Source organism: Lutra lutra, chromosome 6 (assembly GCF_902655055.1).
Source record: "Lutra lutra chromosome 6, mLutLut1.2, whole genome shotgun sequence".
NCBI lineage: Eukaryota > Metazoa > Chordata > Mammalia > Carnivora > Mustelidae > Lutra > Lutra lutra.
The window spans coordinates 62480990-62496982 of record NC_062283.1 but is presented as its reverse complement, the minus strand read 5'-3'; the positions used below and the strand labels follow the sequence as shown (position 1 = coordinate 62496982).

The following is a 15993-nucleotide window of genomic DNA, read 5'->3' as shown; positions in this document are numbered from 1 at the left end:
CAGCAGTACTACTCACAACAGCTAAAAGGTGGAAATAACCCAAATGTCCATCAGTGAATGAACGGATAAACAAATTATGGTATACACATACAATGCAATATTATTCAGCCATAAAAGATAATGAACTACTGATGCATGCTACAACATAGGCTAACCTCAAAAGCATTATGCTAAATGAAAGAAGCCAGACAGAGGAGGTCACATATCCTATGACTCCATTTTTGTGAAATAACCAGAATGCGTACATCATAGTGACAGAAAGCAGATTGGCAATTGCCAGGGGCGGCAGGGAGGTAGGAATGAGAACTAACTGCTTAATAGACACAAGGTTTTATTTTGGGGTGATGAAACGGTTTTGGAACTAGACAGAGGTGATGGTTATACAACACTGTGAATGGACTAAATGCCACTTGTTTATTTTAAAGTGGTTATTTAGTTATGTGAATTTCACCTCCATAAAACAAATAAACAAACACAATACCTGAGACAGCAGTCAGAAAAGTGGTTACATTTCAGAAAAGTAGTGACTGGAAGAGGACATGAGAGGGCTTCTGGGATGTTGGTCATATTTTATTTTTTAATTTGGGTGTTGGATACCCAGTTGTGGTCATTATCTTAAAATTTTGGGGCTTAGCAATTGTGATGTGTGTACTTTTTTTTTTTTAAAGATTTTATTTATTTGACAGAGAGAGATCACAAGTAGGCAGAGAGACAAGCAGAGAGAGAGAGAGAGAGAGGAGGAAGCAGACTCCCTGCCTAGCAGAGAGCCCAATGCGGGACTTGATCCCAGGGCTCTGAGATCATGACCTGAGCCGAAGGCAGACGTTTGTACGCTTGTACCTGAGCCACCCAGGCAGCCCCATGTACTTTTGTTTTTTATGTGCATCTTGTACTTTAACATAAAACTTAAAAAAAAAAAAAAAAAGTTAGGAGGGCGCCTGGGTGGCTCAGTGGGTTAAGCTGCTGCCTTCGGCTCAGGTCATGATCTCAGGGTCCTGGGATCGAGTCCCGCATCAGGCTCTCTGCTCAGCGAGAAGCCTGTTTCCCTCTCTCTCTCTCTCTCTCTCTGCCTGCCTCTCCGTCTACTTGTGATCTCTCTGTCAAATGAATAAATAAAATCTTTAAAAAAAAAAAAAAGTTAGAGTTACCATGACCCAGGATATACCCAAGAGAACTGAAAAACATGTCCACACAAACACTTGTATACAAATGTTCACTTTCATAGCAGCATTATTCATAATAGCCCCAAAGTGGAAATAACTCAAAATCCCATCAACTAGTAGAGACACAAAATGTGGTATATTCATGCAGAGTATTATTCAACTATAAAATACAGTGAAGTACTGACACATGGTACAACATGATGAATGAACCTTGAAAACAATGTTAAACGAAAGGAGCCAGACACAAAAGAGCACACACTGTATGACTCCCTTTATACGAATTGCCAACAGGTAAATCCACGGAGATGGAAAGCAGATTGGTGACTGCCAACAGCTTTGGGGCAGGGAAGAATTGGGAGTGTCTGTTCATGGGTATGTTTCTTTAGGAGGGGTGGTAGATACGTTCTGGAATTGGATAGTGGTGATAGCTGCATGATTTTTTTTTTCTTTTAAGATTTTATTTATTTGACAGAATGAGAGAGAGAGAGAGAGAGAGAGAGTGTGTGTGTGTGTTAGTGAATGTACAAGCAGGGGGAGTGGCAGGGAGAGGGAGAAGCAGGCTCCCACAGAGTAGGAAGCCTGATGTAGGGCTCTATCCCAGGACCCTGGGATCATGACCTGAGCTGAAGGCAGACGCTTAACTGACTGAGCCACCCAGGCACCCCATAGTTGCATAATCTTGAAGATACTAAAAACCACTGGATTTTATACTTTAAAAAAATATATATTTTATTTGAGAGAGTGAGAGAAAGAGAGCACAAGCAGGGGAGGGGCAGAGGGAGGAGAAGCATGCTCCCCACTGAGCAGGAAGCCCCATGTGGGACTCTATCCCAGAAAGCTGGGATCATGACCTGAGCTGAAGGCAGATGCTTAACTGACTGAGCCACCCAGGCGCCCTGGATTTGACACTGTAAAATGGTGAATTTTATGTTACAAGAGACTTAATATTATATGAAATACATTTCAATAAAAAAGATCTTAAATATTTTCACAATGTATGTGAACTCTAGTATATTAAAGAAAAGAAGTTCAAAGGGAAAATATTACTCTGGAAGTATTCCCTTCCCCCTGCCCATCCTTCAGATCAGCACCTCTTAGAGGTGGACCTCAGATACCAATGGAGAATGGAGGTAGATCAGTTGCAGTTAGGAATAAAAACTGTGACCAAGAGTCCTGATTGTCCCTGAGCAGAGGAATGTGGTAGCTGATGCGAAACAGATCTTGGGCTGGAGCAAGGGAAAGAAAGTTAAAAGTGGTGGTGACAAAGTGTTGGCAGCCCTGGCACCAGAGCGTTTCCATTGCTTCATCCACAGGGTGGATGCCTTAGGAATGAGTAGTCTTTAACTGATTTCAGCCTCAATAGCCAGAAACCCTGAGATATTTCGTACCCCTTACTCCTTACTTCTTACTCTTTCGATGGCTCTGGTTGGATATTACACAGTTCTTTATACTTCTAGTGTTATGAGTATTCCCCAAACCTACACAAACTATAGATTTATTTGGGTAGTAAACTAGACCTCTAGGATTCTAAAAATGCCGGGATTTACAAATCAGGAACAAAAGTAGGCTAACAGTTTTAAGGGTAAATCTGGATCAGAGGCAGCTCAGATTTAAATGAATATCAGAGTTTAAAGGACTTTTAGGTCAGCTAAATTTTATTTGCTTTTGGTTCTCATCCTCCACAGACCCGAAGTGCAAAAAGGAGAAAATGAATTACCTACGGGCATTTTAGATGGAGAGGAAGGGGTTTCCTTGGTAGTCTGAAATGATGCTTGCCTGCTTCTGTGTGCCAGAAGTTTCAGTGGGTATAGGAGAGATAGTGAGACTGAATGGAAACTAGTTGACAGCTGTCCTGAAGTCTAAAATCCCAGGATTTTTCAAATACCACCTTTGTGATTTTCTCCCCATCCTCCCACTTCTTTTGTCTACACATACCCCACTCCTCTAAGGACATACCCAATTTATACCTTGATTCTTAAATGGACCAGTAATGAAGCTGAAATAGTAGATGTTCTACTTGCTAGGAAAACTGGGACCCAGGCTCCAGGAGGGATGAGAAGATCTGAAAGTCACAGCTTTAACGTAAGTATCAGGGCACAAAATGAGAGATGGAAGTTAGGAGATAAACTGAGATGAGTGGCAAGTTTAAAATATGTATCTCTATGCCTCTTATCTTATTCCTCTTTGATAATGATACAGACATACATTCACAACATATTTGCTCACCCAACTCACCATTTCCTGGCAGCTGAGGGCCTTCTCCACAACCCAAGTCTGTCCCAGCAGTCATACCTACCTTCTGGAAGTCAGACCCTAGAGGTGACTGCCTATTGACCCCAAGGGTGCTCATCATTTCTTTGGTCTCTGTGACTTCTATCCCTGCCTCTCTGAGGCAAAGATGTCTTTTGGAGTTCTTCTTTCTAGAAATCTGGACTTTGGCAACTGCTTCTGAAAAGGAAGGAAGAAAGGTAGGCAAGAGTGAGCAAATGTCTTCATAGTCAACCTCATATAGGTAGGCTATAGGAGAGCTGGGTAGTTTAGCAGGGACAGAACATCAGAGAGAAGATGAAAGAAATAATACCTCAATATGCTTTTTTACCTCTTTGCAATCTTTCTCTGTACCCTCTATCATGTAACTGCCTCTACTTTCACCCTGTTTACTCACTTCCCTTAAACATGCTCATTTCCATTGCTTTCTACAAAATACTTCCTCTCCTGATCCTCCACAAGTGGAATGAACAAAAGCCTATAAAGTGATTAATCTATACATCTAGATACAAATTATCTTCTATTCTCTTGCATGCAACAAAGACTTTGTGATATATTTTTGTGTACCTGCATTACAGGTAAAGCTCTGTAAAGACAGGCAGTTTGATTTATAGAATTTCATGTCCAAATGCTTGTACACTTGGAAATGCATAACCAGCCAAACAGAAGTAGGAGCAAGAGAAAGGGAAGAAGAAAAAAAGAAAAGACTAATATTCTTCAAGAATGGAGACTGAGTGAATGTTGCCCAGCCAGCCTTGAAGGGAATAGAGGAATTTAGGGAGTCTTGTGGGAAAAGCAGCAGGAAACTATTTGTAATGCTAGAAAACTATTGAGAGGAATGACGACAGGGATGTACTGAGTAGGAGACACATACTTTAAAAACAAGACAAAACACTGTTTTTTAATATATAAAAGTACACAAAAGGAAAAAAATTAACCCTGGTTTATAATTCCACAGCATCAAATAACCCTTACTGACATAAAATTACATATTTTACATGTGTGTACCTATTTTATATGTGCATGAAATATTTGTATTTTATATAAAATGCATTTTATGGTCAGGATGTTGAAACAAAAAATATAGAATAAAAAAAGAAAGCGTTCCTTCTCCTTCTACCAATGGCAACTTTTTTGTTGTTGTTGTTGGTTTCCTTCCAGAAATCAAACTGGCAGCTTGATTTTGGATTCTGGTTCTGATGAGGTGACAAGAGGATGTTGGGCCAAATCAGAGATCTGGGGTTTGACTGATTTCAACATGCCTATGAAATATGGCTGGAAGGAGAAAGTTAGCCATCTGAATATCAAAGTACCCAAAGCAGCCTTTGATTTCTAACACTATGGTCAGTTTACCCCCATTCCCAACCTCAGTTTTTCTTCCAGAAGCTTCAGGGGCAATGTGTCCCCCTCCTGGCCCGACACCACTATTCCAGAATGCTGCTGAAATGAAGGCCGACAGCCTTGATATGCATTCATTGCCACAGACAGTGCTTTGTATACAAAGATCCAGGACAGAAGCAGGGTAGCTGTTTCTGGAGTGCTAAGTACCCAACAAATACAAAAGCAATTTGTAGCTTTCACCCACTTATAAACTGCTCAATATTTACAATCAGTTAATAAAAAATAGCTACTATTACCACACTGATTCTTTTAACAAATTTTTATTGAGTACTCTATGTGTGTCAAGCAACTGTGCACTGGGAATACAATGGAAAAAAAGTAAGCAAAGGCAGACTTCCTGCTTAGGAGAGTTTATAAACACATAAATGTAAAATTAAAACCACATTGCTACAGTGAAAACGTACACAGCCCTTTGAAAGTATATAAGGTTTATGGGCAAATCATCATGGCAGTGTTTTTTTTTTTAATGATAGATTTTCATTATCAGTTCAACTGCTTGGCTTATATCAATGAACACTGTGAATGTATACATAATTTTTTTGGTTAAAAATTATGTATTATAAATAATAAAAATTATCATAAAATTCAACTCTATAAAGAAATGTGTTCACAATCACAAACTCTTATTTGTCCATGTTCTCACAAAACTGTTAATAGTTTAATTTTATTAATTAATTAACTAGTTAATTAATTATCTAAGCAATAAATTTCTTGCCCCAGGGTTGGTAGGTTTGTTTTGTTAATGTGAGACCCAAGGTTTAGGCTTGAACTCATGACCCTGATATCAAGAGTCATATGCTCTACCAACTGGGCCAGCCAGGCACCCTAGGAATATAATTTTAAAAACCCATCTCACTTTCTTTGTAGGCTATCTCCTCTCTGAACCTGTCTCCACCTTCTTCTTTTTTAAAAATACACTTAATGTCCCTGTTGGATGCCTGTATCTCTATGTCCAAGCTTCCCTGTCCAACACCTTACCATTCTTCTTTAGTCCCTGAACCTGGCAGCCTGATAAATGAACATATGGCCTGGCATGCTTTGATACCAAAGCATTTAGCTAACTTTTTGACTTTTACATTTTTTTTAGAGATGGAACTTTATTAGGTACAATGGGAATACTTACCTGAAAGGTTTAAGAGTCTTATATGCCCTGAAACTAGCTGTAAATAGGAGAACGATGGCTCATGAAGCAAGAGGTCTCCATTCACAAAGCCAAGGGGATTTCTGGGGGATTATTTACACAACTTAAGTAAAATTAGGTGTTTGCCCAAATTTAAAACTAACTGCTGATGATGTATTCTCACAGTCGAGGGAGTCTAATAAAAACTTTCTGGTGTCTGCAGAATTTTAAAGTAGTTATAGATGTTACCATAAACAACATGTAAAGATTAGGGCCCCCTCCTTGCATGTGCCTTTGTCTACAAAGGTGAACATTTATTCAGTGCTATCATAGTACTGAATAAAAAGAAGTAGGTCCTACCTTTAGGTTCTGGCAACTGGGTTAGAGCTCTGCCTTTCCTTTCACAGGGCTTCTCTGGATGGGCTATAAAACTAGACCCCAACGATCAAAGAGGAATCACACTTCTGGCCTAGACTAAAGGCTCTCCCTTTGATAGTTCAAGGCAGATATAAAGACTGACATTGCTTCTTACAAGCAGGCATTCATTATTCTAGAAAAAGGCTGAAGTTATCAAAAGAATACAAAAGTAATAGCTCAAAGTACTCCAGTCCCAGCTACTTGAATTAGTTCTGTACGTCGTAGATTTTGCCTCTCTTCTCTTCCCTACCTTATCCTTCCCATGAGTCCCCCTCCCAATCCAAAGAATAAGATTTTGATTTACCCCTCCCCACTCTAAACGCACCCATCTCTCCCCAAAGGGAGATGAATTTACTAAGTGAAGAGGCCAGAAAATCAGTAACAACTGGCATTTTAACTTGTACGTTCTCTGAATTCCTGTAGATAGGCTGGTAGAATAGGGAGGGAGTAGTTCTCCAGAAAAACAAATATATTTCTGAAGCTCATCTGGGTTTACGTTTGTCTAAAGGGTACCTTCTGAGTCACTCTATGGTTTCTGGGCCAGAAAAGTGCCTAAATAGCAGGCCTAGGAGGACTACTCAGGATGGCATGACCCTGGACATATTTGGGGCTGAGATGGAAGACAATGATCCTCATTTTAAAGAAGGAAAAAAAAATCCCTATGGAACAGTGAGGTGAAGTAACTTGTCCAAAATCACAGCAAGGCAAATGGCTGAGGGACATCACAGACTGGACTCTCCCAAATATGTGCTCTTTCCACAACATGATGAACAACAGAGGCCAGGACATCTTCTAAATAGACATTACTCAAGAAAAACTAGCCTCCCCAGAGTCAACATAGGATTCTGCACCTCTGCATACAAGTTAACAGGGAAAAAAGCATTCTGAGGGGAAAAGGTCAACTTTGCATTATTTTTGAGTGGGTAGAAGATAAGACTCTGATGCCTCTGTTGAGCCAGGTTATAAATTTCTGACAACAAGGATGTCAAAAGGAAACTGGGACAGAGATTAGGAAATCTGAGGACTAAGCTCTCTGGTCCCTAAGAATGCCCTCAGCAAGAACACGAATGTTCTTGGGGGAGTTCAGCTTCCAGAGTAGCATAGAGAGAGCCAACATAAGGGTATATGAAAGGCTTCACAATAGGGAGATGCCAAAACCAGACCATTGTTGGCTACTCACTACCCATCCAGGCACCACTGGGGCATAGATTACATAATTTCACAATCTCACATGAAGAAAACAGCCCCAACAGGTGGGGAAAAAGAAACTGGGAGGGAGGAGATAGACAACAGGATAGCAGGAGTTCACTTTTCTAGTTTTCCTGTGGAGTTCAAATGTGTGTGGTTCAAAACAAAAATCAAGAAAGAAACATGAGGTTAATGCATTTATTCCAAGTAATTAACACATCAAAAATAAAATTAAACTTGTCCAAGCCAACTCATAAATTCTTTAATCTTTTGAACAAAATGTACAACCCAAAACATCACACTATGGTGGAAATAACTTGGGAAAGGGAGAGGTAGAGGAAGGAATACATATGTATTGAGGAACAGAGAATGAGTCCAATCCCAAAACAAGTTTCAGCTCTTCTACCTCTTCAGAACAGAAATGGCTGCTAAACAATTTAACACAAAGTGTTACTGGATCACAATACAATGAACAAAAGGCCATTTCAAAAATAAAAGTGACCCAAAAAGCATATTTGCATCTGGCATTCAGCCATGAATCAGCCTTACCGATTTGTCGTCTTCCAAAAGTGAACCTGCTAGATTTTCTTCCACGTTTATTGAGGCCATTTCCAAACAGGTTTGTGGGTTAGCAGGACCATCTCAAGCAAAGGCAACAGAAGAAAGGAAGTATGGGGTTGACACATGGCACAAGGAAGTAAACAGTAAACAAAAGAGCTACTCACGCTGCATTTCAAACAATGTTAAGGCAGGCGCATCCAAATGGAAGCCTAAGAGATGAACAATCCTTCCTTCATTAGTAGTTTTCCACTTCAGCAGGCTTTCTGGTGTTTATCCCAGAGATCCATCAGCTGCCCAGGAAATTGGGTAGGAATACAACATAGCAATTGCATAAGTCAGCTCTGTCTCCCTCCTCCCCCATATTCCAGAAATGGCAGAGTCAAAGCCAAAATACAATCAAAGCACACTGTGTGGTGAGCCAGACAGACATTTGATTTTAATGACAAAGTAGGAGAAAGTAAATTGGCAAAATAATAATAATAATAATAATAATAATAACAGAAAATACTTTTTTACAGATATGTATAGAAGTTATGATTGATTCATCTGGTATCTTAAGGAAAAAAAAAAAAAACAGAAAAGAGGTAAATTTTTTGGCTTCCGTGAACATTTACTGTAAGATGCTGACTGCATCTCTTGGTGTAGATTCCAGATGAGACAGCCAACTAGTCCTGGATCATCTGGGCACCTGATATCTAGAAGCCAATTTGATTCATCCGCAAGAAGCTCTCGATGTGTATTCTTAGTCATGAACACTGGATGCTGTTTGGTCCTGGGTGGCAGCAACTGGAGCTTCTTGAGCGGGTATTTCCTGAGGGACCATATTGCCTCCAACTACTTGTTCCCTTGTAGGGGACCCTGAAGCCAGAGATTTTACCAAATTCAAAGGATGGTCACTGTCCTCATCCGCTTGAGGAACTGTTAGCTGTGTTATGGACACTTTCGGTATTTCTAGCTGTAGTGGACCCATCTCCAGGGAACTACACTCAGGAGCGTCACCTGGCTCAGACAGAGGAGAACATAACTTCTCTTTTTGAACTCCGGGTGTCCGTGTAACAAATTCAACAAGGTCTGGAAGGCAAGGAGACGGCCCAAGGCCTGCAGGATTAATTGGTTCTGATTCCAATCTGAGTGAATCTTGTTTCTCTAATTGAGAAGTTTCTTCTACTTCCTCAGGCATCATTCCTCCTGCTAACAGGTCAAGTGCTTGGTGTGTTCCCTCTAGGTTCCCTAAGCCAAGGTCAACATTTTCTATAGGAAGTCCAGTTTTCAAAATGTTAGGAGTGATCCTTCCACTTCTGGGATTAGATGAATTTTGTTCACCCTCTGCTCCAAAGCTAAGCACCAGGGTTTTGGGAGAATCTAATGGAAACTCAGAGAAGGATGGGACTGGTTCCAAGTCACTGAGAGTGGAGGGATTATGTCCTATAGGTGACATAGAATTTTCTTCACGTAGTTTCTGAGACAGGGCAGTTGGGGATCTATGCACTTGGTCTACCCGAGGATTGCAGAAATCAACACTTAGATTCCCCAGGTTCCCCAGGGCAGCAAGCTCTTCTACTTTTAAGTCTGTAACTTCAAAGTTTTCTAAGGCCTTGCTTCCTCTTGTCACGGTCAATTCTGGATGGACATCTCGTAGCTCCAGGGCTTCTGTTTCTGGTTTCTCTGGGCTCTCCCAGGTCTCTGACTTCTTATTTTCATCCCAAACAGCCAGTTCATAAATCCTTTTACCTTGAAAGTCTTTTGATCTTTCTCTCTTGAGTTTGAGGCTTCTGTAACTAGTTCTGGAAGCTGATTCTGCAGCTGAATTTTCTTGCCACTCTTTACTATCAGTTGAAACTCCTTGCTCCTGAGCACTATCTGTTAAACACATATCTAATCTGGCTGGGGACTGGAGAAGCAATTCTGGGGTAGACATTTTCACATGTACATCTTGTGGGTTCTGGAGTAAAGATCTAGCCTCTGATGGAAAGGAGTCTATTTTTGCCTTTGTGGAAGAAAGGGCCTGTGCACTCAAGTCGATCACTACTTTACCTTGAGTTTCACTTCTTGTCATCAATTTCTTAGACTGTTCAGGCTTTTTGTCAGTCATTTGTAACTTGGGCTGTTCTATTTCACCCACCCATGCACATCTGTTCCCACGGTTCAAATTAGAATCCTCTATGCTATTGGGCCCAACACAGTTACCTGTTCCCTCTTCTACCATCACCTCAGAAAGCTTTGGTCTCTTTTCTTTTAGTTCAGTATTTCCCTCTCCCTCACTTTCCCCACAACCTTTAGATTTGTGGAGCTCTTGGCTTTCCTCATCCTGGTTACCAGATTCCATAAGGTTGGTTTCTACCAACTTCTGAGATTCCATGATCTGACAGTGTGTATCTGACAATTGAGGGCGTGGCTCTACACCTGGTGGCCCTGGCTCTCCCAGGTCAAGTTCGATTTTTTCGCCTGGAGATATATCCCTATTAGCATCACTCTGGAAGGAACTACAAGTCCACATGGCCAAAGTGTCTGTCTTTGGGGTAACAGTTTCATAAGGCCTGCTTTGGCACAACCTCGTCAGAGGTTGTAGGAAGCCATAGCTACTGCCTCTGCTCTTTGAGTCTGTGCGTTCTACCACTGACCATTTCCCTAGAGACACCAGAGGTTTTGGAACGGGCTTTTCAGGGTTGCTGACTAAAGGAGCAGAGATCAAACTTTTATCTGGAGGCAACTCCTCTTGGGATGCACTGTTGTTCAAAGTAGAAGTGGAAGAGGTATCTGAACTTTCCACTTTAGGAAGATGGCTGTTTTCCCCATTGGCCAATAGACCACCACTCAGCTTAGTTTCAGGTGTCCCCTTTCCACCACTACTGTAGAATATATCATACAGGTCCTTAGCATTGGCTGTGGCTAAGCATGAATTTCGCTTTTCCAATTTTTTGGCTTGTTCACTGAATACACTTGAGAGGGGAGGTGGAGGACGCACTAACACAGAGAAAAAGGTCTGGTCTCTGTCACTCTCACTCACCCCAGGAGCCGTCTCATCAGAAGGGATGGCAGCTGGCTGTGCTGAGGCCATGATGGCTATTGGCAACACAGGATTCAAAATGTTAGGACCCAGGAAGCTGGGGCTGAGTGTGTGAGATACCGGTGGGTTTGATTTGACCGGTGCTAAGATGGCATTTGTTTGAGTAGGAGATGGGGAAGCTAGATGAGGTATAACTGGGGGTGGCGGAGGTGGTGGTGGAGGGGGTGGTGGAGGAGGTGGCAGCATTTGTTCAGGTATATGGGATGGCTCATTCTTTTCAGCCAGTACCATTTTTTCCTCTGGAGACCCTTTCAGAATCACCTCTTCCCCTCCAAATGCTTTGGAGATGATGTCAGGAGGCAAGAGGAGATCAGCTGAAGACTCTTTAACCACTGGCAGAGGCTTAGCAGTAGTTCCAGAAGACTTGATGGACAGAAAGGTGTTAAGAGGCGCTGGCTTGCTCACTGTGGCTGAACCTGATTTGCGGAGTACTGTAGATGGGATGGGCAGGTTGGGTCGGATCTTAGTCTGGGTTGAAGTTGTAACAACAGGCATCCATGGGCTAGTGTGTGCGACAACCGTTTTCCCAGAGAGCTTGATTTTGATGGGCTTTGCCTTCCCAGCCTCGGCTTTGCCATCCTCTTTGTCCTTACTGTTTTCCATAACCTCTTCCTTGTGAATACTTGTGGCCATTGAACCTTTTTCCTCCTCTTTCTCTGCCTTCTTCCAGCTGAATTTCCCAAAAGAGGAAGATGTTGGTGATTCTTTCTTTACCTCTTCCTTTAACTGGAGTTTGATGCTAGCTTTCCTTTTACTTTCAGCCTTTTCAGGGGAGTTCCCACCCTCAGAGAGTTGGTCCTCTAGTTCCTCAGAGACTTTGTCATCCTCTTTTACTTCCTTCATGACCTTTGCCTTTTTTTCTTTCTTCTCTTCCTTTGGTTTCTCACTAAGTTTACGCTTTAGTTCACTCTGTCGTCGCCGTTCTGTCTCCAGGACCACAGCTAAGCCAGCTTGGCGGTCCAGATTCCGTCGCTCCTCATACAATGGGTTTTCAACCACATATTTCTGGGAAGAGAAAAGATAGAGGCTCAACAACTGGTCAAAATACAGTTAGAAATAAAATCTTGGCTCTGTTACTGTTGGAATTCAACTGGTAGAAACTCCTGAAGAAGAGTCATCTTCAAGGATATAGATGGTTCTACCAAGTCAGCATCTCTTAATAGGATTGAAGAAAACTTCCTAGTAATTACATGGTATTTAAAGTATTAATGACTTTTCCTGACTCTAAAGTCTGACAAAGTCAAAAGGATTACTGTAGAAAGTGGGAAACTCCACAACTACTACAAAGACCAACCTTATATTTCTCATTGTGCTGGTGACCCTTCACATGTTGCTCTCCAGAAATTGGATCCCCCAAAAATTCCTCACAGAGCTGGCAGTAATATCCAGTGATGGGAATCAGAAACTCAGAACCTGGAAGAAGTAGAAGTCAAGAAAATAAGTCATTTTCACCCAGGATGTCATTAAAGGAAATCCCACTTCCCCTTTGTAATAAAAAAGTTAATGGTATATAGGACCTTACCCATTTTCAAGTCAGAAGTACCATTTAGATGAATCCAAATGGCACAGTCTTTCCAATTTAAAGCTTGAACTCAGGACCTTTGGCCCTTCTCCCTCTTGGAAACACTAATTAGTTAATTCAGGGGTTTTCTGTTTCAAACTCATTTCTGTTGTTGATGCCCCTCAAACTCCAACTACCACTAAGCACTGTAGGAAATTTAAAAACTATATTCCCAAAAAGCTCAGCACCATTTGTATGAGGGTCTCTCATGCTGGTATGAATTACTCAGGAATCTACCTTCTGTAGATTAGCACTACTTATGAAGGTAAGAATCTGAGAAGTATAAAGACAAAGAAACTTTCTACTTTTCAACCTACCCCCAATAACAACTATTCAAAAATATTTTATAGCTCTCAGTCGAAAAAGCAGTTAAACTACTATACCTTTTACTGTTCTTTTACCTGAATTTCAAATAAGTAAGATTTTGGTACATAAGTCATTGAAAAAAAAGTTATATGTGCATTAAAAAAAATTTTTTTTTTTTTAATGTAGGCTCCACGCCCAGTATGGGGCTTGAACTCATGACCCCAAAATCAAGAGTTGCATGCTCTGCCAGCTGGGCCAGCCAGGCACCCCTCAGTTATATTTTAAAGTAGGTATGTGTATGTTTAACATTTGTTAGAATTTTGGCCATATGGGTAGAGATCATTTTTGTTGTATAGATCTCTTTATTTCTTCAGGCTCGGGCACACTGTTTTGCACACAGAAGGAATCCTTACACCTTTGTTAACAAAATGGTTATTTCTCACCCTATGCTGCTTCCTAGCACCTTAATTCAGGGACATCTCTTATTTGGCTAAATGTAAGAAAACCACAGAGGAGGCAGGGGGGAACATACCTTTTGCAGGAACAGTTATCTTGTCAGTACGCTTTACAGCATCTTGCTTGGCCTCACTCTGGGTCTTTGAAGCCCAAGGTCTGTTGTAGGGATCCAGTGTCTATTTGCAAGAGGCAGAGGCGCTCACACAACAGCACTAAAATTCAATGACCCACTTTTCTCTTTTTTTCCCCCACACCAGGGGGACCAGAAACCCCCAGCTACCCACCCCCACCCTCTCTGCCAACTGTTTAAACGGAAATCACCTGTGGAAAAGGTAAACACATGTTAGAGCAAGTACTAGCAATGGATAAAATGAAACAAATAATCAGGTACTCAAGGAATCAAAAGAGGCAGAAGCCTCACTTACACTTGTCATGGTGTTTAGTTACAGGTAGGTCCCCTGGACTGAGCCCTGGGGATGATGTCTCCTTTGATGGTATCTCTTGGGTCTTCAGATTGGGGCTCCTGCCCATACGAGAATGTTTCATTTTCCAGCTTTGTAATGCAGATAGGGGTGCAGAAGTTTGAAGGGAAGGAGGGCAAGAATGGAAATAATAGCGGGCAAGATACCTACCTGTGTGTGCTTCTTATTGTGCATATGAGTGAAGAAGTCAAACATGGTTCCACAGATGGTGTTGCAGTCTTTGCACCAGTGATTGCCAGCATCATAATACTCATAGGCAGCAATAGGCTGATCAGACTGCTTAGTAGCTGGCTGGGGGCTCTCAGCAGGCTTGGGGCTCTTAGTATGGGAATTCTCACTGTTTACCTTTGATTCCTAGAGGGAAAACACCTGCACTCAGAAGGAATTCTAGATCTGTCTTTTCTTAGAAAAAGCAGGTAGCTTACCGCAGTAATTGATACAGGGCCACATGACCATATTTCCAGTGCCTAAAGCTATATAAACTGGGGAAAACGTCATGAGAAATCTGTCTACAAGGCTCAAACGGAACTAGACTCCATAGTGCTACCTTATCATGGAGAATACATCATAATGGCAATATATTTACTTATATATCTTAAAATAGAAAAATACTCAAGATTATGAGTATAATGGTGGCCTCTGGAGGGGGAAGCTGAGAACAAGGATGGACAGGAGTCTTTTTACTATACACCCTTTGGTAGATGTTGAATGTGTTCCCTATGCAATTAAATACATTAGTTAAATTTATTTTTATTTATTTATTTATTTATTTTTAAAGATTTTTATTTATTTGACAGATCACAAGTAGGCAGAGAGGCAGGCAGAGAGAGAGAGGAGGAGGAGGCAGGCTCCCTGCTGAGCAGAGAGCCCAATGTGAGGCTCGATCCCAGGACCCTGGGATCATGACCTGAGCCGAAGGCAGAGGCTTTAACCACTGAGCCACCCAGGCGCCCCACATTAGTTAAATTTAGAAATCATAACGACACCCAAGAAGAAAAGACAAGACAATATGGAAGAGGTAACTGACAGGTTAAGCAAATACAGAAAACACGTAATAATGAACCCACTTCTCATAGACACATCCTGGTATACAAAACTGGAGAGAAAGGCTGGTGTTGTGCATAGATAAATCAGACAGGTATCTATGTGGGATGACTTCAAAGAATCTGGGTAAAATATTTGGAGCTGCCTAAAATACCAACCATCATTAGAATTTAACACCTTTGAGTTAATAAGAATCCTCTTTTAAAATATATCAACTCTAAAAAACCCATATCAACTCCTCATATTAAGTTATTAACAAAAATACTTTAATATGAATTCATGTGTCAGCAAGCTGGGAGCAAGGTATTTAGGAAGTGAGAATTTTGGTACTGTTGAGGAGGGAGGCACAGAAAACAAATAATTTGGAACAGAGGAAGGTAAGTATGAATGAAGAGAAAAGATCAGAGAACTGGGCACATGGGCTGGTGGGAAGAGGAAGACAGGCTGGAGAAAGAGAAATAATTTAACTTCAAAGATACTCTTTCCTTACTAGGGTCTTGTTTAAAAGTCACTAAAGAAATCACACCCAGCAGAAAAGGGATGGGCACATGTATACACTGTGGGCAAGTATTAACTGGCACCACATTTCTGCAAGGTAATCTAGGAATACATACTAAACACCTCAAAATTCTTTATGCCCTGACCTAGCAATTCCACTCCTTGACATTTATCTGAAGTAAATTATTATGTCAAAGAGGAGATGATCTGACTGGTTAAAAAAATGTTGGTATTTGTGTGACAAAAAACAAGGTCATTAAAAATGATGTTACAGGGGCGCCTGGGTGGCTCAGTGGGTTAAAGCCGCTGCCTTCGGCTCAGGTCATGATCCCAGGGTCCTGGGATCAAGCCCTGCATCGGGCTCTCTGCTCAGCGGGGAGCCTGCTTCCCTTCCTCTCTCTCTCTGCCTGCCTCTCTGCCTACTTGTGATCTCTGTCTGTCAAATAAATAAATAAAATCTT

General features: G+C 41.4%; 1 protein-coding gene across 4 annotated transcripts in view; it reads right to left on the bottom strand.

Annotated features, from left to right (window-relative positions):
* Positions 1-2095: 2095 nt before the first annotated feature.
* The window catches only part of ZNF318 (zinc finger protein 318), a 35752-nt gene continuing 21854 nt past the window's right edge, over positions 2096-15993 (bottom strand). The window contains exons 7-10 of one of the 4 annotated variants that reach the window (XM_047733512.1): positions 14141-14344; positions 13585-13684; positions 12480-12598; positions 7742-12190 (exon numbers count right to left, since the gene is read on the bottom strand). In XM_047733512.1, the coding sequence (XP_047589468.1) occupies positions 8861-12190; positions 12480-12598; positions 13585-13684; positions 14141-14344 (3753 nt within the window). In that variant the 3' untranslated portion in view covers positions 7742-8860. Of the gene's footprint in view, positions 3612-7741; positions 12191-12479; positions 12599-13584; positions 13685-13818; positions 13830-13933; positions 14032-14140; positions 14345-15993 lie in introns of those variants that run through there. The other 3 variants (XR_007128116.1, XM_047733513.1, XM_047733514.1) reach the window with 3 other exon arrangements.